Genomic DNA, 23,144 nt, shown 5'->3' with positions numbered 1-23,144 from the left:
TCAGGGCGACGAGTCTGTAGTCATTAAGTCCTGTGGTCCTTGAAGTGGGGGGGTTTCGGCTTGTAGCAGGTGAGCTGTCTGAGACCCTTCCAGACTGAGCCAGCATCTCCAGCATCGCCAGCATCTACATAAACATTATAGCTCCCCGTCTCACACTTTTGTAAATCGTCAAGATAAAAACAGGCTCTAAACTGCTGAACCATGAGTTAAAGATCGTCAGTGAGGAGAGAAAGGTGTATTCTCCTTCTCAGCTGGTTCAGTTACTGTATGAATATATAAGTATTTAAGTCGCGGCTCTGTGCTGCAGCGGTTTTTATTCCCTGAGATCAGAAATCGACTAGTTTTTGAAAGAGAAGGACCGACCTCTTCATGAACCGAGTGACCCTCTCTGGTTGGCAGACCTGGCGTTTTTAGTTCATCTGACTGGTCATCTTGACACACTGAACAAGAGCCCACAAGGCAAAGAGCAGTTTGTTCCGCAGCTTTACACACAAATCATCACTGCTCCCACTGAGTGCAACGCTCTTCACATCTTCCCTGCTGTTTTGAAAATGAGCTGCCAGAAAAGAACGAAGGACACAAGCTACAATTTTAGGCCATTTTATTAAAGTCATGGACCACCGAACCCGCCCTCTTTTCTGTCACCTTCCTGAGACATTCATATTCCAACCCTTTGTGCTCAGGAACAAATGAAAACCATTCATGGAAAGCTGTGATGGAGGCTGTTTGTTTCTTTAAGCATATTCAATTACCAAGCATATCTTACCTTCATTGGATTGGTTTCACTAACTTTAATACACGAGAGTTGAGGTATGTTAAAGTCTGCAACTTTGGACCTGAAAGTTCCTGCTGTCTGCGCCTCTCCAATCTGTCCTCCTGTTTAGCTCTTGGCTCTGCTACAACCTCTTCCCCAAGGAATGGCATTAGCTGCAATGTGTCTATCTAATTGTCTAGTGTGCTTGGTAGTGAGGCTGTTGCTGACACTTCCTCAGGTGCAATGTGAGGGTCTGCCTGCTGTGCTCCTGAACACACTGCTGGCAGTCGTACAGAGACTGGAGCAACTGCAACCTGCTTTGCCTTGAAACGAGTTACTGCACCACAGAATATTTCCCATACTGTAGTGAATGAGATCATACAAGACTGGCAAATCTGAACCTAGCAGGATGGGACAGGTGAAGACCATCACTATATTCATGTTACATAGCGTATATATCTGTCAGCAGCTGATTTCACTTGATGTTTTTATCCTCTCTCCAGGTGTTGATGGTCAGACTCTGACAGAATCTGAACCAGTGGTTAAACGTCCTGGAGAATCCCACAGACTGACCTGTTACGCCTATGGATTCACATTCAGCAGCTACAGCATGCATTGGATCAGACAGGCTCCTGGAAAAGGACTGGAGTGGATCGCTTTCATACACACTGGTGGTAGCCTCAAATACTACTCTCAGTCAGTTCAAGGCCGGTTCACCATCTCCAGAGACGACAGCAGACAGCAGCTGTATCTGCAGATGAACAGTCTGAAGACTGAAGACACTGCTGTGTATTACTGTGCCAGAGAGCCACAGTGAGAGACAATAACAGGAGAGTCATAGACATTTGAACACAGAGAAGATTAAAAACAACAGACAAGTGATACAAGTGACTCCTGTTCAAATAAAATGTCAGTAAATATTTGATTGTAGATTAAACATTGAGATTGTTCAACACGTAGTGAAAATTGAATTGTTTTATATTCAGGAATAAAAGAAGGAGATTTATTTTAAGTTCCAGAGAATGAGGAAACTAAATGATCATTTTCTACATTAAGTTTTCTTGCTTTGCCCGACCACACTGCAGTTAGAACAGAGGAAACATGATGATCAAATATGACTAAATATGTCGAGACCACACAAAGAAAATCTCCCACCTGCCCCCAAAACACTCCTTTTCTCTCTGTGAGGAGGAGTCAATGCAAACTGTGATGTCTTCCTCCTCTACTTATGTGACTGCAGAGAGGAGGACAGAGAACAGTGGACACACAGTTTAACATGATGGACTACAGGACAGGACTGCTGCTGTTAACTGTCTGCTGGGCAGGTGAAGATCATCACTATATTCATGTTACATAGCGTATATATCTGTCAGCAGCTGATTTCACTTGATGTTTTTATCCTCTCTCCAGGTGTTGATGGTCAGACTCTGACACAATCTGGACCAGTGGTTAAACGTCCTGGAGAATCCCACAGTCTGACCTGTACAGCCTCTGGATTCACATACAGTGGCTTGTATTTGAACTGGGTCAGACAGGCTCCTGGAAAAGGACTGGAGTGGATCGCTTTCATCAGTGATGGCGGCAGCACCAAATACTACTCTCAGTCAGTTCAAGGCCGGTTCACCATCTCCAGAGACAACAGCAGACAGCAGGTGTATCTGCAGATGAACAGTCTGAAGACTGAAGACACTGCTGTGTATTACTGTGCCAGAGACCCACAGTGAGAGACAATAACAGGAGAGTCGTACAAAAACTACTTCCTCTATTTACAACCATCAACTTTCAGTTGTCTCAGCATCACTTTATAAAAAGGCCTCTACAACTTATATTAGACTAAATGTAAAATATAACAAATAAAAATGTAATAATGATCGCAGAGTTGAAGTTCATTGATAAAAAAAACAGCTGATCGGTCTGCGGCTAAGCAGCCCCATACACAACAATGTGATGCTCTGTGTGTTCTGACACCTGTCTATCAGAACCAGCATCAACTCTTTCAGCTCTTTCAGCTACAGTAGCTCTTCTGTTGGATCGGACCACATGGTCCAGCCTTCACTCCACACGAGCATCAATGAACCTCGGCTGCCCATGACCCTGTCAGCAGTTCACCTGTTTTCCTTCCTTGGACCACTTTTGGTCGGTACTGACCGCTGAAGACCGGGAACACCCCACAAGAGCTGCAGTTCTGGAGATGCTCTGACCCAGTCATCCAGCCATCACAACTTGGCTCATATCAAAGTCGCTCACATTCTTACACTTGCCATTGTAACGAGATCATCAATGTTATTCACTTCACCTGTCAGTGGTCATAATGTTTTGGCTGATTGGTGAATATTAAATGACCCGTGGCTGCTTGATCTCGAGGAACTTTAGTTACAGATCAAGTCTGTTCCAGCTGTACGTTCTGGTGAGGAGGAGTCAATGCAAAACTCAGATGTATCATATGTAAAGCAGAGGTGATTTACAGTCATGCTTTCATATAGTCAGAGCAACACTGATGCTTCATATGTTTGATTCTATGCAAACTCAGTGAGCTTCCTTGTTACTCGGCTATAAAAGCTTCACATCAGGCTGTCGGTGGAGTTCACAGCACGTCACTTTAACATAAAGCATGTTTTCTGTAGCTCTGCTGCTGCTGTTGGCAGCTGGATGTGAGTCTCTCTGGATTTGTCAAAGTCAACAGTTCTTCTTTTGCACTTTAACTTGATCATTTCTTACAAAACATGTTCTTTATTTTAACAGGTGTGAAGTGTGAACAGTTGACACAGCCAGCCTCTGTGACTGTGCAGCCAGGTCAACGTCTGACCATCACCTGTCAGGTCTCTTATTCTGTTAGCGGCTACTACACAGGCTGGATCAGACAGCCTGCAGGGAAAGGACTGGAGTGGATTGGAATGAAATACACTGGAGACACTCACTACAAAGATTCACTGAAGAACAAGTTCAGTATCGACTTAGACTTCCAGCAACACAGTGACTCTAAACGGACAGAATGTGCAGCCTGAAGACATTGCTGTGTATTACTGTGCTTGTAAGTAACTTTTAAAAAGGGTTTTAATAACAGATTATCGCTGCCTGTATGCTTTTATTTGTTGTTTCCGCTTTTACTATTACATGCTTTTATTTTGGTGCTCCCGGGCCGGAAGTAGAAGTTGTGCATCTAATAACGACTTGACTTCGCACGGAGCAGACAATAACACGGGACGGTCAGAGATCAACATAGCTCCGCAATTTAAGGATTTCCCTGTATGTGTTAAGCACCTAGCTAGAATTGGGAACAAGGTATGTTGTAAAAATATGTTTTGCTTGGAGTTATGTGTGTTTAGCGGACTTACTGTGAGAGAGTGTTCATTTTCACCATGCTGATATTTATGTCGCTGGTTAAGCTAACTTTAGCCTGTATATGTGTATATGTGTGTATGCTGTGATGTTAAGCTAAAGGAAGCCTTTGAGTCATTTCATGGTTAAGATGGTTTATTTGTTTGTAAGAGCTCATTTTGTTTTATTTGTCTGTCCTTAGCTCTTACGGTGTTCCTGAAAGGAAAGGATTTATGTGCAAAATAAGAACAAACGGCTGTACATTAATAAACTCATCTGGAAACATCAGTACGCTTCACCATTGTCTGGCTGGGTTCGCTACAGTAAGAGCTTGACCCTCATCGTTTCTGATGATTTGCCGCTGCTGAGACGGGCCACGGCAGAGGGTTTCCACGGCGTGTTGCTGCTACTGCTGTCGCACCACTCGCTGTCCACAGAGGGTTTCTCCAGACAACGCACATTCCCATACGTCAACGCCTGCTCTACGGTGATTCGTGTGGCAGTCACAACGATTCGGTGCAATGGTCAAGTACAGTTATACTCAATGACATTGAAGCAGAACTATTAAACATGTAAAGTAAACATATAAATACTTACCTGCTCAACTACAGTAAAAGGGAAACTGTTGATACATTATATGCTATAAATGGACTCTTTCTAATTGATGGACATTTTTCACCTTTTGTTTTGCATTTATGCACCTTGAGAATTGCATTTATTGTGGTGTTTACATTCACATTTACAGCCAGAGTGTCTCTATATTAATGTATATGCGCTGCTGATTATTATGCACTGACGAACTATATGATGTGCTTACGCTGTTCACTTTAAGTTTCCTGAGCATATCTGCCTAAGGGTTTTCTTCTAACTTAAAGGGTTAAAAAATTCAGATGATGATGGCAGAGTCAGCTAACAAGAAAGGGGGGGAGAAGCAGACGGCTGGTTCCCAGCATAAAGCTCATGACCCACAGAGTGAACTCCACACAGCGGCAGATGCTTCTGAGAGAGTAGGTTTGGAGGAGATGGTTGAAGCTAAACAACAAAGCCCCACTGATCAGCAAGATAAATCAGAAAAAACAGGTGATGACCTACCTGAGGACCTCCGTCGATCTGAGCGTGCACGTCATCCTACAGAGAAGATGCGTGCACTCCAAGAGGAAAAGGCCAAGAAAAAGGAGAAAGGGCTGCTATCCATGTACGAGAAATGGAAGTCCCAAATACGCAGAGCGAGAGAGCAACTGAAGACATACAGGAAAGACAGTGACCTCTGGCTTCTCATTGACGAACTTAAGACAAGTAAAGAAGATATAATGACCAGGTACTTTGAAATTCGAGATCTCACCACACCTTCCACTGACATAAGACGACGAGTTGACACGTGTGAATCGATGTCCAAAGAAATCATCAACATCGCCTACAGCAGAGCGATAGACGAGGAAGGAGAGTTTGACGAGAAACAGGAAAGACGCCGTCTTCATGAACTGCTTCGCCATGACTGTGCAAAATCCATCTATGGATCCGCTGTGTCCATGATAAGTCACATCAAGTCTGATCACTGCTCCATGACATCATCACTAGCAGCCAAGCGTGCTGATGCAGCAGCTGAACTAGCAGTGAAGGAAGCAAATTACGAGATGCTGTTAGAGGAAGAAAAACAGAGAGAATCTATACGAGAGTTAGAGGAACAACAACGGAAGGCTCTAGAGGCACAAAAGCGTGAGTTGGAACGATTGCAGGCAGAGAAGGAAGTGCGGGCAGCTCAGGCTAAGCTTAAGGCCTATGATAAGGAGACGGAACGTGATGTTGCTTACTACACAGACAATGAAAGGAACAAGGAAGCAAATAACGTGCCTATAACTGCAGTCCCTTCACCTTATGCTACAGCACCCTCTCACACAGACATTTCCTCACTCACTCAGGTCCTTCAAGACAGCATAGCCTTAAACAGGCTTCCTGTTCCGGAACCATTCGTCTTCAGTGGTGATCCAATACGATTCATTGAATGGAAAGCAGCGTTTACCTCACTTGTTGGTCAAAGGGCAATCACTCCAGCTGAAAAACTCTACTATCTCAAGAAATATGTTGGCGGCCCAGCACGCCAGGCCCTCGACGGCACCTTCTACCGAAATGACAATGAAGCCTACCAAGATGCCTGGAACAAGTTGAATCATCGCTATGGCCAGCCATTCGCCATTCAGAGAGCGTTCAGAGAAAGACTCTCCAAATGGCCAAGGATTCAACCTAAAGATGCTGAGGGACTAAGAAACTTCTCAGACTTTCTGAACGCCTGTCAAGATGCCATTCCTCATGTCAAGGGTCTTGACATATTAAACGACTGCGAGGAGAACCAGAAACTCGTTCACAAACTCCCAGACTGGGCGGCTTCACGCTGGAACCGTCAAGTCACACGAAGCCTGAATGAGAAGCAAGAATTCCCCACTTTCAAGGACTTTGCTAGCTTCTTGTCAACTGAAGCTGAGATTGCGTGCAATCCCATTATATCTCTTCATTCTCTTCGTTCATCAGACTTAAGCACTGACAAAAGAGATTCCCGAGACATGAAGAGAAATAAGGCCAGCGTTCTCACCATTCAAACAGTTGCTGATAATGAAAACCAAAGGTCAGATAACGAGAACCAAAAGTCAAGAAAGGCTAAGACTCCATGTATTCTTTGTCAAGATGCTAAACACCAACTTCATGCATGCTCCAAGTTCGCAGAGATGTCATTAGTCGAGCGACGAAACTACGTAAAGGAGAAGAAACTCTGCTACGGATGCCTGAAAACAGGCCACAGCGCGAAAGACTGTCGCCATCGTCACTTTTGTGACACCTGCAAGGGGAAGCATCCGACAGCCCTTCACGACAACAACTATGCGAAGGAAAGGTCTTCATCCGAGGCAAGGACAAGTCAAGGTCCTGCTGCAACGTCACTCAGCGTAGCATCAGAAGGCTCATCCAACACATCGATGGTAATACCGGTGTGGGTTTCATCCAAAAATAACCCGACTCTTGAGAAACTTGTCTACGCTCTTCTCGACACCCAAAGTGACACTACATTCATCGACCAAGAAGTGAGCGACAGTCTTGATGCTGACAAGTGCCCTGTGAAGTTAAAGTTGACCACCATGAGTGGAAAGGACACAGTCATCAGAAGTGAGAGTGTTTCTGGCCTTCGTGTAAGGGGGTACAGTTCTGCTATTCAAGTTAATCTTCCAGTAGCCTACACAAAGGACTGTATACCAATAAACCGTGCCCACATTCCTACTTGTGAGACAGCTAAACAATGGAGTCATCTTGCAGAAATAGTTGATGAAATCCAACCACTGAAGGACTGTGAAGTAGGGCTTCTCATCGGCTACAACTGCTACAGAGCCATGGCTCCAAGGCAAGTCATTGTAGGAGGAAATGAAGAACCCTATGCTATACGAACGGACTTAGGATGGAGCATCGTGGGACGCTCATCACAAGGCCATGATTCCCTGAGCACAAGTCATCTGTGTCACAGAATCACCGTTAAGGAGCTGCCTCCAGCAACCCCTGCCGATGTGATCCGCATCCTGGAATCGGACTTCAAGGATGGCAGTGAAGATGGTAAAACAGTGTCACAAGATGACATCACATTCCTCAACAAGGTAGAAGAGGGCATATGGAAAAACATACATGGCCACTACGAAATGCCTCTGCCCTTCAAAACCAGACCCTCCTTACCTGACAACAAGGACTCAGCAGTGATACGCCTTAACCACCTCAAAAGGAAACTGCAACGGGATGAAAAATATAAGGAGCAGTACATCAGGTTCATGGAAGAAGTCATTGAAAGGGGGGATGCAGAGCTGGTTGAAGACGATGGGAGCAAGGGGGAGAGGTGGTGCGTTCCCCATCATGGTGTTCACCACGCGAAGAAGCCAGATAAACTTTGTGTAGTGTTCGATTGCTCGGCCAGGTACAGAGAGACCAGCTTAAACGACCATCTTCTCTGTGGACCTGACATGTTAAACAACTTGAGTGGAGTTCTCATCCGCTTTCGACAGCACCCCATTGCGCTGATGTGCGACATCGAGAAGATGTTCCACCAATTCCATGTTGCAGATGCTGATCGCAACTATCTGCGCTTTCTTTGCTGGAAGCAAGGAGACTTGAAATCGCGGCCTAGCGAGTTCCGTATGAAAGTGCATCTGTTCGGCGCGGCGTCCTCTCCCGGATGTGCAAATTTCGGGCTGAAGCATCTAGCTAAGGTTAATGCCGACGTCTACCCTCAAGGCTCACGATTTATCATGAGGGACTTTTACGTCGATGACGGCCTCACGAGTGTGGAAAGCACTGAAGATGCTATTCAGCTGGCCAGAGAAGCGCGTGAACTTTGTGCCACGGGTGGTCTCAGACTACACAAGTTTGTGTCGAACAACAGAGACGTCCTAGAAAGTATACCACCCTCTGAACGGGCAACCAATGTGAAAGATATGGACCTCGCCTTCGGTGGCCTGCCGCTTGAGAGAGCACTTGGGATTCAATGGGACGTGGAGTCTGACCACTTCAGGCTTAATGTCAGCCTCAAAGAGCAGCCTGCAACACGCCGCGGCATTCTGTCCACAGTGGCCTCTCTGTATGACCCTCTCGGGCTTGTAGCACCCGTCCTGCTGAAATCGAAGATCATCCTTCAAGAGATGTGTTGACGTGGCACAGGCTGGGATGATCCACCCACTGACGAACTTCGTCAACAATGGGAACAGTGGAGAAGTGATCTGGCTCATCTGGATAATGTCACCATACCCCGCACTTACTTACCTGCTGGATTTGGAAGGGTCTTAAAAACAGAGCTGCATCATTTCTCCGACGCCAGCACAAAGGGTTACGGTCAGTGCTATACAAAATGAAGATGGAGCTGTTCACTGCGCCTTAGTTTTTGGAAAATCACGCGTCTCACCGACAAAACTCACTACTATTCCAAGACTGGAATTGACGGCAGCAGTTGTTTCCGTGAAACAAGCAACCTACTCAAGGAGGAATTAGGATCTGCTGACACTGAGGAGTTCTTCTGGACCGACTCAAAGGTGGTCTTGGGGTACATAAAAAATGAGGCACGGCGATTCCACACCTTTGTGGCCAATCGCGTTCAGAAGATTCAGCTGAGCTCAACAATGGAGATATGTACCGACCAATGAGAATCCTGCTGACCACGCTTCTCGGGGCCTGACCACCAGTGAGCTTCTGTCGTCCACCTGGCTCACTGGACCCCGGTTCTTATCGAACAAGGAAATTAAGCTGCCAGCAGATGATACTCCAGAGTTGACAATTGGAGATCCAGAGGTCAGAAGCGCTTTAGCACTCACCACAAGAACCACGGAGCAAGTAAGCTTGATTGATCGCTTGTCTAAGCTTTCATCTTGGTCACTGGCAACTCGAGGTGTTGCACGCATTCTAAGGCACATCCGCAAGAACAGGTCAAACAGTCTCACCTCTGTAAAAGAACGAGAAGATGCAGAACGGTGCATAATCAAAGATCTGCAGAAAAATGTGTATCAAGAAGAGTTGAAGCTGTTAAGCAAAGGGATTCCCCTACCCTCTCACAATCCACTTTACTCTCTCGATGCATTCCTGCACGAAGATGGCGTCCTCAGAGTGGGAGGAAGACTGGGCAACTCCTCTCTTCCCAATTCCATCAAGCACCCTGCAATCATTCCCAAGAATCATCACATCACAAAGATGTTGATTGGTCACTATCACGAAAGGATGAAACATCAAGGCAAAGGTCTCACCATTAATGAGATCAGGTCCAATGGCTACTGGATCCCAGGGATTAATCGCGCTGTAGCGTCTTACATTCATCAATGCGTCACCTGTAGACGGCACCGGAAACCGACTGAAGAGCAAAGGATGGCCGATCTTCCCACTGAACGTGTAGAACCATCACCACCCTTTACCTTCTGCGGAATGGACTGCTTCGGCCCATTCCTCACCAAGCAAGGAAGAAAGGAGAGCAAGAGGTACGGCCTTCTCTTTACTTGCCTCAGTTCCCGCGCCATCCATATTGAGATGCTCGACAGCATGTCAACGGACGCTTTCATCAATGGCCTGAGATGTTTCATTGCCATACGTGGCGCTGTTTGTCAGATTAAGTCTGACCAAGGAACCAACTTTGTTGGAGCCAACAACGGATTCAAAGAGGCTCTCAAGGAAGTTAATGCAGACCGGCTGGCTGCATTTCTTGCAGACAAACAATGTGACTTTGTCATGAACGCACCCTATTCAAGTCACGTTGGAGGGGTGTGGGAGAGACAAATCAGGACCGTGAGAAGCGTCCTCAGGACCACGCTTGACCTTTCCTCTGGTAGGCTAAACGATGCTTCTCTCCGGGCTTTTCTCTATGAAGCTATGGCAATCGTCAATGGTCGCCCACTGACCGTTACCAACCTCAACGATCCTCATGGCCTTGAGCCACTCACCCCAAATCATCTCCTGACTATGAAATCTGCCAAGGCCTTACCTCCCCCAGGAGAATTCGTCAGGGAAGACATGTATGGGAAGAAAAGGTGGCGGCATGTTCAATACTTAGCAGAACAGTTTTGGAGTCGATGGCGTAAGGAGTACCTTGCCAATATCGCTCTCAGACAGAGGTGGCACACCCCCAGAAGGAATCTGCAAGTTGGAGACATTGTGATGATGAAAGGAGATGACGTGAACAGGAATGAGTGGAGATTGGGAAGAGTCACAGGAACCACTATTGGCAAAGACGGACTCGTAAGGAGGGTTAAGATCTGCCTCGGTGACAGGAATCTTGGCAAAAAGGGGGAGTGTCTCAACAAGATGTCTGAAGTAGAGCGCCCAGTCCAGAAACTAGTTGTGTTGCTAAAGGCTGACTAAAACCAGGTTTCTCCTTTAAAATCTTATATCTCCTCCACACACCTTATAATCTCAACACAGTTTGTAAAGAGGTTCTACCTGTGTTCTAAGCTACTCTATGTGTATTCTTACATAAGAAGGGTCATTTCAGTTAAAATCACTTGTGATTAATGTAAATTGTATACTGTTCCATTATTCACTCATGATTGGTGGGAGTGTAAGTAACTTTTAAAAAGGGTTTTAATAACAGATTATCGCTGCCTGTATGCTTTTATTTGTTGTTTCCGCTTTTACTATTACATGCTTTTATTTTGGTGCTCCCGGGCCGGAAGTAGAAGTTGTGCATCTAATAACGACTTGACTTCGCACGGAGCAGACAATAACACGGGACGGTCAGAGATCAACATAGCTCCGCAATTTAAGGATTTCCCTGTATGTGTTAAGCACCTAGCTAGAATTGGGAACAAGGTATGTTGTAAAAATATGTTTTGCTTGGAGTTATGTGTGTTTAGCGGACTTACTGTGAGAGAGTGTTTATTTTCCCCATGCTGATATTTATGTCGCTGGTTAAGCTAACTTTAGCCTGTATATGTGTATATGTGTGTATGCTGTGATGTTAAGCTAAAGGAAGCCTTTGAGTCATTTCATGGTTAAGATGGTTTATTTGTTTGTAAGAGCTCATTTTGTTTTATTTGTCTGTCCTTAGCTCTTACGGTGTTCCTGAAAGGAAAGGATTTATGTGCAAAATGAGAACAAACGGCTGTACATTAATAAACTCATCTGGAAACATCAGTACGCTTCACCATTGTCTGGCTGGGTTCGCTACAGTGCCAGAGAGCCACAGTGAGAGACAATAACAGGAGAGTCGTACAAAAACTACTTCCTCTGTTTACAACCATCACTGGGAACATTCAGTTCTCTCAGCATCACTTCATAAAAACTGAGTGTTATTATCTGTCAGTGATTAAAATGATGGTTATTGAATGTTTTTTCTTTTCTTTTATTTGTTGGAAGGTTTAATTCAGGTCCAACTTCACAAAAACAGTGAAATAATTTCAGTTTTTACTTGTAAGAAATGTTAACAGACACTTATGAAAGATTGTGTCCTGTTTCAATGCTGATTAAATTCATTCTAATTAATGTGGTTGAACTGTGTCCATGTGTATTCAACATGTTAAAGCCCTTTATTATTATTACTGCAATATCTACAGTGGAGTGGGCATTTGTGATGGAAATTCTGAGGCTTCCGTTAAAATAAGCAAAATGAAACATAATTCTACACAAAGAAAGTCAAAAACAAACAGTAACCACCTCTTTACAGCGGTTTGAAGAGACATCCAAACATCTAAACACATTTTAAAGAGTGGGAAACTGAGTTTAATTTGATGTTCAGAGAAGAAGAAAGCTGTTAATCTTCAGTTTTCACATGAACTCTTTTAACATCAGTGTTTTTTGTGTTGATTTACTCATGGCTTTGCCCGACCATACTGCTGTTAAAACAGAGGAAAATATGATCAAATATGACTGGTCAATACAAAGAGATGTTCTCTCTGTGAGGAGGAGTCAATGCAAACTGTGATGTCTTCCTCCTCTACTTATGTGACTGCAGAGAGGAGGACAGAGAACAGTGGACACACAGTTTAACATGATGGACTACAGGACAGGACTGCTGCTGTTAACTGTCTGCTGGGCAGGTGAAGATCATCACTATATTCATGTTACATAGCGTATATATCTGTCAGCAGCTGATTTCACTTGATGTTTTTATCCTCTCTCCAGGTGTTGATGCTCGGACTCTGACAGAATCTGAACCAGTGGTTAAACGTCCTGGAGAATCCCACAGTCTGACCTGTACAGGCTCTGGATTCACATTAAGTAGCTACCACATGCATTGGGTCAGACAGGCTCCTGGAAAAGGACTGGAGTGGATCGCCTGGATTAGCACTGATAGTAGCGGCAAATTCTACTCTCAGTCAGTTGAAGGCCGGTTCACCGTCTCCAGAGACAACAGCAGACGGCAGCTGTATCTGCAGATGAACAGTCTGAAGACTGAAGACACTGCTGTGTATTACTGTGCCAGAGAGCCACAGTGACTGGAGGAGGCTGAGCAGCTGTACAAAATCCTACCGGACTCATCTTTACTGCACTGATAGACACTAGGAAACAGTTTAACACTAATATAACATATTTCATTAAACATCACCAACAATAACCTTTAATCTCATAACTTAAAAGCTGCTTTTGAAAAGAAACTCTGCCGTTCATTATTGTGCCACTCGTGGACTGAGTTATAGTACTGCCATTAAATATATATTGAGATCAATGTAAAAAGTAATAATAATAATATTAACTTTATTTATATAGCACCTTTAAAAACAAGAGTTTACAAAGTGCTTTGACAGCCAATCAAACAAAGTAAAGCAGAGAACAAGCAGATCATAAAACCAGCAACTCACTCAGGACCAGCAAATCACACAACAAGCAAAGCACAAAACCCAATACCCAATAGGCAGCAGGAGAACCCACACAACCAAGACCAAGGGGACAAAGCAGGAAGAAGTAGAAAGAGTTAATACAATAAAATAAAATACCTAAAAGAGATAAAGAAAGGAAATAATGCAAAAAGAAATAACAGCTGTAAAAGCAATAGGAGAGATAGAAACCAGTAAAAGGCAAAAAACAACAAAAGAGATTAAAGAAATAAAAGCAATAAAGGAGATAAAGGATCAATAAAAACAAGGAAAGAAGGAAAAGTGAGAATAAGGTGAAATAACATTTTAAAAACATAAATAAGAGCCAATAAGAAGACGTGTACATCCAATCTATTTCAAAGGATTCAGAGCTTAACTTCAGTCAAAAAAGTGTTTTTAATGTAGAGAACAGAACTTCAAAGTGCACACTCGTGACACTCAGATATCTAAATCATCATCATTAATATCATCATCACATCAACAGTAATCATCTGTCCATCCATCCTTTTTTTCTACAGCTTCTTCTCCCTGTTCACTGTCAGGTCAGTGTTGGAGTGTGTTTAAGCACGCTCTAGCTGAGAGGCAGTGAAATCTCCTGACAGGTGAACAGATGAACAGCAAAGAGATTCAAACACAACCATCTTGTTTCTGTTTCTTCTACAGAACGATGAAACTGAAAACAGTTACAGTCCCTCCTTTAAAACTGCTGAGGGCAGACAAGGACTGACTGTATTCAGTGCTGATCACAGTAATGGCCTCCATGGAACGAGCTGTATGTACAAGTAATGGCCCTGAGGAAAACACTGACAGTTTAACACAGTTAACACCCTCAAACATCCTCTGAGTGTCTGTGATGCTTTCCTCATCCTGTCAACACACATGTATTTCGGTAAAATGGCTTTTGGAATCCTTTCAGGTGACAATATGTGTGAATGTGTTTGTCTCGTGTTTCAACTTGCTTGTTGAGAATGCAACGAGAAAAGTCCAGTCACCATGAAAAAGACAAAGTGGTTTGGAAGCTACAAACAAAGTTGTGTCTCACGTCAGGCTATGAAACTCAATAGTGTTCTGATCAGTCTCTTTTTTCCACAGTTGTTTGCAGTCAGACTCTGACTGAGTCTGAACCAGTGGTAAAGCGGCGAGGAGAATCCCACAAACTCACCTGTACATACTCAGGAATATCAGATGGAGATGCTGCTATCAGCTGGATCAGACAAGCTGAAGGAAAAGGACTGGAGTGGGTTGCCCACATTTCTGCTCCGAGTGGCAGCGCTAAAGCTTATTCCACATCAGTCCAGAACCGTTTCACTGTTTCTAGAGACAACGATGTGGACCAGGTGTATCTCCAGATGAACAGCCTGACGACTGAAGACTCTGCTGTTTATTATTGTGCCAGAGCCCCACAGTGATACAGGAAGCCAGAGAGCTGCACACAAACCGCTGCAGGTGTCACTGTCACAGTCTCATAGAAAGTTCTGTGAAACATCACGTTCAGGTTTTGTTTAGATACCACTCAGAATATGAAGCCTCTCCCGACACCATGCATCTGTCACTATTTGGCCTAAACTGAAGAGTTGATCACACAGCACACTGTGATCATCTGCAGTCATTAGGCTCAGCTGCACTTTAAGACTTTATCTTACTGTTGATCTCAAATCTACTGACGGCTGAAAGGACAACTTTAAATTAAGCTCTCATCAATTTCAAACGATCGACCATTTTTATTTATCAATGTTAAACATATTCACCTTCATTTTTCACCTGTTTGATTCAGTGTGATCTGTCCTGTTTAATGATCTTTAAATGCCTTAAACCACCAAGACTTTGAAAGCTTCTAGTTTTTCTTTAATATCTTAAAAGTACTTACAAAATGTTGCTATTGTTAGAAAATAAAAAGGTGTTGTACAAAAATGTAGATGTTTGAAATAATGTAGAAGATTGTGATGCAACAGTTTATTGAATATCATAGCTGACTGAAGAATGGTAATGATGGGACTGATGTTCCACCATCTCTTTCTGTGAGATTCTGAGAAAAACAAAACATTTCATCGACACTTTGAATGATTGAATAAAGTTAGTCAGCTGATTAACTGTCCTTGTAAATCATCAAGATGAAAAATAAGCTCTTTTTTTACTTTCTTGGAGATGTACAACATATAGTTAATGTATTATTTCCTCCTCTGTCATTTGCTGAGGTTTGCTGTTGAAGAGATACTCTGCTGAACTAAATGTATCTGGTTCATAGTTAAATTTCCCTTTTAAACCTGCAGAGGGAGGTCCATGCAAACTCTTCCTCTCTTATAAACACACCATCAGTAACCTGTGGCAGAACACCTGGACACTTTAGTTTATTCTGTAACACTGAGATCAGAGAGAACTAAACTACAGGATGGAAAAAACGATTATCTGGAGTTTACTTTTTGTAGTTTCTATTCATGGTGAGAAAATCAATTCTGCTTCACTTTTTAATGTCCAACCTGTTCTTTACACGTTTGTTTGATAGTGATCACTATTCATTTTTCTACAGGAGTTTGGAGTGAGATCAAACTGGAGCAGTCTCCCTCTGAGGTGAAAAGACCTGCAGAGACAGTGAAGATGTCATGTATCATATCAGGTTATAGCATGAGAAGCCACAATATGCACTGGATACGACAGAGGCCAGGGAGAGCTCTGGAGTGGATTGGGTGAATGAGTACAGGCTCAAACTCTGCTAGCTATGCCAGCTCCTTTCAAAGTCGTTTCATCATGACTGAAGATGAGCCCAGCAGCACTCAGTACCTCCAGGTCAACAGCCTGACAGCAGAAGATTCTGCTGTTTACTTCTGTGCTCGAGAAGAAACAGTGAGTGAAGACAGTGGAGCAGCTGCACAAAAACCTCCACAGGGAAACAGCCATGTGATCTCAATGACATCTGGGTTTACATACCATAATCCTTTTTTACCAAGTCATCCGGTGAGTTTATGTAGAAACAGTTCATGTAATATCATAGATGATAAAGAATGGTAATGGACATCTAGTAGGTTGGCGTTCAATATATCAATACAAGAGTATAAAGTAATGTGATTTAAATCAAATGCTTTATACAAACTATAATGCTAAAAAGTAAATGACCTATTTAAAACCTTAAATAGTTCTGCACTGTTTCTTCAGTGCAGGAAACTGTGTTGGGTTTTTGTATGAGGGTTTATCACAGTGCTTTTCGGCGTGGCGCACTGAGATACAGAGCCATACAAAAACCTTACAGCAATAATCTCAAACTCAACCATTCATGTGATGGACCAAAGAGCACAGGACGAAATATATCCCTCTAAAAACGAGGTCACTACTGTGTCGATGACTTTGATACGCAGATTTGTGGTTAGAAGTCCGATTTTTAGTCGTTTACAGCCACAGTTAGTCCACAGATGTAAATGTTACCTCTCAGTAAACCTCTACTTTAAAATAATATTTTGCATCACTCCGAGCCGACGCTTACAAGATGACACCAGGGTTTCACACTGACCGGGACTCCTGACCAGGACTTCTGTCTAATAAGGTTTTAACACATTTTTCTGGTACTTCAGGTTTTTGTTCAAGCTTTGAATGGAGGCGTATCACTGTGACTACTTTGACTACTGGGGTAAGGGGACTCAAGTCAGCGTTTATTCAGGTAAGTCACATTTAATGTAATATATTTAGAGACTAGTTTCTTTTACTTTTCTTAAAATGATCATTGATGTTTGAGAGGTTCAGCTCAGTTCATATTTAGAAAAATGATTTCACTGCAGCCGTTTCTTAGAAAGCATTTAGAAAAGTTCCTCTTTGGCATTAAAAGTTCATATTTAAGAGATGGTTCGTTTTAATCTTTAAATCCACCCGGCCGATTGAAATCCATAGTTTTTGAGAGGTTTGTGTGTTTGAATACAAGGTCTCGATGCCCTTCAATTAAACTCTGAGTGAAGAGATTATTGAGCTCACACTTAAATAAAATGTTAAATATATATTATAAAGTTTCTTTTGAAATTCCAGGAGCATTGACTTTAATAGGACTATATAATTACACTGAACTGTTGATCAGTTTAAGTTCTGAGAAAACAATTCTCATCAAGTGTTTTATATGTCTTGTTACAATTAAACAATAGACCCACTACATTCTAATAATAAATACTTCAATACTTTATTAAAAGTGATTATTATCATATACGATTATTATGGCCACAGAACAGTGCAGTGACTTCACTGGCTTCACTAGCTTCTAACGTTAAGATTTAATACGCAAGTTCATTATGTAAACATTTTTATTAAATCAGTATGTTTTTATTTATATTACGTTTTATTAAAAATTGTATTATTTAAATTCTTTTCAGGTTCATGTCTGTGAAATGCTTAAATTTTGTATAAAGATAACAAAATAATTTTAAATTTTAGACAGAAATTGTTCAGTATATCAAACAAGAATTCTTGAACAAAACATTTGGTAGTCGTAGTATATAGTAGTTTTAGTTTTTAGTGTTTAAGTGTCAGTATCAGAGTCACATCCCTTGAAAGTGTCCACATACTTGGCCAATAAAACTGATTCTGAAATCTGCCGCAATATATTTTATAACAATAGAATAGTTGTTATTTATATATGATTCATATATGATGAGTTGTGATCATTTGTTAATTTCTATTAATTTTATTTTAACCTTATAAAATCTCTCTCTTTGAAAGCCTCTCCACCGACTCTGTTCCCTTTGGTTCCATGCGATTCTGGGACTGGAGATACAATCACTGTTGGCTGTATGGCAGACGACTTCTACCCACAGGGTACTTTGCAGTGGACCGATGCCACAGGGAACAGCTTGACTTCTGTACAATATCCTGCGCTTGTCAAAGACAACAAATATATAGGAGTCAGTTTGGTCAACGTACCAAAATCTGACTGGAACTCCTTCAAGTCTTTGAACTGTTCTGCGACTCATCCTCAAGGCCCCCGAAGTGTGAAAGTTGAAAGTATGTAATTTTTTACCCTCTATCGTGGCTCTCTTATGTGTAGTCTAAACGCATGACCTTGTTTTTATGTTAGCAATTGATTTTCTATTTTAAATTTTTATCTACAAAGTCTACAATGAACAATCTTCTTAACTAATCTTCCTCTGCTTTTTCATTACTACGCGTAGAGGCCTCGACCCCTCCAAAGATAAATCTGGTATCAGTGCCAAGAGGAGACACTCAGGCTCTGGTGTGTACAATTGAGGAATTACCTAACAAAGACCTGTCAGTAAAATGGAAAAAAAATGGAATCAATGTACAAGACTTCACTTCTTGCCCCGCCCAATCATCCGGAGACCTGTATTCATCTGTCAGTGTCCTGAATGTGAAGAACACAGACTGGGACAGTAAAGCTGTTTACACATGTGAGATGACGCACAAAGGCACTGCATATACAAAGAAGGCCTCTAAAGGTACAGTCATTACTGCTGTACTATTACTCCAAGTAACCTGGTCGTAAAATAACAGTGAACATTGAGCTAAAATAAGCTAAATGTTTTCTCTGTTTATCTCGTTTATGTAGCTGCTGTCACAATGACACTCAAACAACCAAGTCCCAAAGAGCTGTTCAATAACAATCAGGCACAGTTGGAGTGTATCGTTACTGGACAAGACAAGGCCATTGTAGATGTGATGAAGATAACTTGGCTAATTGACGGAAACAATGTGACTGACAACATAACAGAGAAAACAGAATCCAGAAACGGTCAACACAGCAGAACCAGCACGATGACTCGGAGTTTCTCGAAGTGGCAGGAAGTTAACAAAGTGCGCTGTTCTGCTGGAGGAGACAACAGGACACCGGTAATTCAAGAATTCACTGTCCACAAAGGAGGTATGTTACCGAGTGATGGAAACTCATTGATGAAACAGCAAGCTGTGTGTAAAATGAACATTAATCTTGTAGATGAACCTCATTGCTAAAACAAGTGTCTCTTTCAGATCAGACGAAACATACTGTGACAGTCAACATCTTCCAAGAGGAGGATCCACTCACTGTGGTGTGTCTGGTCTCCAGTGACAAAGAGCAGGACTACTACATCACCTGGGCAGAGAATAAAGGAGACAAGACAGGCAACTATGTTGATGGCTTTGACCTCCCCCCACAGAAGACTCCAAATGGCTACTTAGTTACAAGTATTTACTATCCAACTGAGAAGACAAATATGTTTCAGTGCAACGTCTGGCCTGCTGGCAGCGAAAGATCCTCCATGATTACAAAATCAGTGTCTCAGGCCAAGGGTAACTCGTGTGAATGCAAAACTTTAGATTAGATTGCATGTGGTATGTAGTGCTCATGTTTTGTTCTGTCTGTGTGTGTAATCTGTGCTGCGGTAACATGTGCACCCTGTGATGTCACCAGTCTTTGTGATTGTAAAACACAACAGTCAACATGTCAATGTAGTTTTGTTTGTCATCATATGGTGTTTCAAACTGTCTGTCACATTGTCTAACAGCTTGAGAAGCATGCTTATTGTTCCAAATAAATGTTGCATGGAGAAAAGTTTGTTACATGTTCATGAATGACTTCTACGTTTTTAAACAAACTGAAAAGCTTGCACAAAGTAACTCAATAAATAGGCTTTAATATTATATTTATTTTGTACTGTTCAACTGGAGAAACCTCCACACATGTGATCATAGAGTTAACAATGCTTCACGTTCACACACGCTTCAAAATAACCACCTTTACCTTCCTCTTCTTAGATTGTTTTGCTCTGAACTGCATAGATGATGCCAGTGAAGAGGATGAGTTCAGCAGCCTGTGGTCTACAACCTCCTCTTTCATATTCCTCTTCATATCCTCTCTCTTCTATAGCATGATAATCAGCCTGGTCAAGGTAAACATGGAGGTATTTTCTTCATTTTAGCTTTACTGTGTTATGATCATCATAACGTAAGTTATAAAATAAAGGCCAGTGACATACACAATGGAAATGCTGATGATAAAGGAAAGACACCTCTGACCAACTCATCTTTGCATAAGTGCTCTGAGTGCCACAGTTTCCTCTGATCTTCACAGACAAATATGTGCAGGAGAAGAAAAGACTTGTTCAGAGACATCACTGTGAAAGTTAGTGTAGTCTACGTGAGCTTGTGATGAACTGCAAACTCAAATACAGTATAATAATGGTCTTACTGATTATCAACGATCTGTAAAGTTTACTGGCACCAAATCATACATTGTGATACATTATATTTTGTTGACGTTGAAGGACACAATTACACAATAAAGTGGTTAGCTCTGTTATGAAGAGTTTCAATGAAAAGCTTCTCCAAACACTTAAAATGTGCTGGTCTGTGCGTTTAAAATGCTCCACAGCACATAATAAGGATTAAACACTGTGCTGAATCAAATGCATTGCAAGTGTTGGAGTTCCTCTTGCATCAAAGCAAACCTTCAGGCAAATTATTCCAAAAGCAATAACAATGAAGGAATCGGTCCAACACTGAACACAACTGTCATTAAACATCAGTCGCCTGCAGCAAATCTGCAGGTCAGAACTGTCTTCTGTCTTGAAGACACTGGTGAACTCCAGTTTGATTAATCAGTCAAATTGTACTATTGATTAACAATCTGTATTGAATAAGTGAAAATAATCTATTGTTTGTAATTGTTTGATGTTTCTTTATTCCTAGATGAGGAGTCAATAAGGGACGAAATTGCTGCACAGCAGAAACAAGTATTTGTCTTCATTTGTTTGTCTTTTTTTTATCAAGTTTTAAAGCAAAGTACATAATGCTACTGCTGTATATCTGCTAAATAAAACTGTCATACATAATGCTTTAAATATTGTTTAAAGTGTACTTATATGTAACCTTTAAAAATATACAGAATATACAGCAGACAATTATTTTGCCATTTTATTTCTGACACTTTTACTGTCATCAAAATGTTGTGTAAGTGAGGTGTAGTGTAACTTTTCATTGGCGCATTAATAAATTGCACTGCAGTGAAAATGGATATATTGTGATGCTTTTTAAATTTTGACTTGAAATCTTTGCTTTCTACAAACACTCACATAATAGACAAAAACATATGAGATTATGGGAGACATAAAACTAAAGGGAGAAGGAATGATGGAGTGCTCATGATTAAAAGCTTTTGAGGATTTTGTTGTCACTCGAGGCCCAACAAAGGAATTTAAGAACAGCATGTGAAGTCAACGTCCTGCAGACTTCTGTTATCAGTTAAGAGCAGAAGGGTTTTCAATTTCCTGCCGCTGCTAAACATATCATCTTTCGAGAGTCACTTCCCCTTTTCTATGCACCTCTGGGACCACACCTGTGGCAATGGAACTTTGTAGAAACTGTCAGAGCTAGAAATACACTTCCTTGAAGTGAGACACTCATCTTTCACTGCATATATTTGCAAATCAGCACGTAACCAAGCGTGAAGAGGCGAATTTGCACACAGCAGACACATCCTCACAGACAAAGATAACATTAAAAAATGTCTCGAGAAAAGTGTTGATGAAAGCTTTTTACACAAACGTGAAGCAGCAGCATAAATCAGATATATCCAATACACAGAATATTGAAAGCTCGTTAAACAGTACAACAGAACATATGTATGTGTGTAGTATGTTTGTTTTGCTGTGTGGTGAAGAGTTCTTGGTGATATAGAGAAGGATAGTTTCATATAAGCGTTCTTGGTTTGTAGAACATCATGGCAGCACACATCAGACAGAGCTGGAAGCCTCTGAGGTGGTGTTTAATGAGTCTGACTTTCTCTCTGGTTCAATTGAGACCAAAGTTAAGAGGCTAGAAATGTGTGATCTTGTAACCAAATTGGCAGATATGAATGGTGATGACAGAGCCAACGAGCAGTTTGCTGCAGTTACTTATAAGGTATGTCATCCAACATTTCTAACAATGTTTAAATATATGTTTAATGAGCGTAATCAGCCTGGTGACAGTAACTTTTGGAAATGAAAGCTCGCTGCATCCCACTTCCTGATGGCACACACAACCTCACGCCGTGTGTGTGCTGCAGGTGAAGCCGCTAAAGTAAACCTTTCGCAGTATGTCCACTCAGTTACCAGCCAGTATCTGTAGCACCGAGACGAGGTGCCGCTGACAAAAGCACGCAACCCAAACGTTTTAGCCCAAACTGGATGAAGATTCAGCTGAGCAATTCATGAAAAAAGCAACTGTGCTTAAAGATGGAAACAACTTCAACATTTAATAATAATAATAATACATTTTATTTATAAGCGCCTTTCAGGACACTCAAGGTCGCTGTACAAAAAAACACAAACAAGAGTAAAAACACCAGCAAAGGTAAAACAGACCAGATAAAATACATTAGGAGTGGGTGAGGGACAGTGCTTAGAGTTGGGGAGAGTAGGTGAGGCGGAACAGATGGGTTTTGAGATTTGATTTAAAGATCGGGAGGGTGGAGCAGTTTCGGAGTTCGGGTGGGAGGGAATTCCAGAGCTGGGGAGCAGAGTGGCTGAAAGCTCTGGCCCCCATGGTGCTGAGGCGGGCAGGGGGTACGGTGAGGTGGATGGAGGAGGAAGACCGGAGGGTGCGGGATGGAGTGGCAATGTGCAGGAGGTCGGAGAGGTAAGGAGGGGCGAGGTTGTGAATAGATTTGAAAGTATACAGAAGGATTTTGTAGGTGATCCGTTGGTTGATTGGGAGCCAGTGGAGTTGCTGAAGGATGGGGGTGATGTGGTGGGAAGAAGGTGTTCTGGTGATGATCCGGGCGGCAGAGTTCTGGACAAGCTGAAGTTTATGGAGGG

General features: G+C 42.2%; 1 protein-coding gene and 1 pseudogene across 1 annotated transcript; both read left to right on the top strand.

Moving 5' to 3' along the window:
• Positions 1-2,033: 2,033 nt before the first annotated feature.
• LOC138602599 (immunoglobulin gamma-1 heavy chain-like) overlaps positions 2,034-23,144 on the top strand; it is a 31,299-nt pseudogene continuing 10,188 nt past the window's right edge.
• On the top strand, positions 12,558-21,357 carry LOC138602498 (immunoglobulin gamma-1 heavy chain-like). The gene is made up of 9 exons (XM_069673963.1): positions 12,558-12,606; positions 12,692-13,000; positions 16,982-17,032; positions 18,076-18,357; positions 18,525-18,809; positions 18,920-19,231; positions 19,339-19,638; positions 20,104-20,237; positions 21,037-21,357. The coding sequence occupies exons 1-9, from the start codon at positions 12,558-12,560 to the stop codon at positions 21,049-21,051; spliced, it is 1,737 nt and encodes a 578-aa protein (XP_069530064.1). The 3' UTR covers positions 21,052-21,357.

Source organism: Semicossyphus pulcher, unplaced genomic scaffold, assembly GCF_022749685.1.
Source record: "Semicossyphus pulcher isolate SPU_LCO1_2020_fin unplaced genomic scaffold, fSemPul1.0.p SCAF_23, whole genome shotgun sequence".
NCBI lineage: Eukaryota > Metazoa > Chordata > Actinopteri > Labriformes > Labridae > Semicossyphus > Semicossyphus pulcher.
The sequence above is the reverse complement of the archived record's forward strand: the minus strand, read 5'-3'. Positions and strand labels throughout refer to the sequence as shown.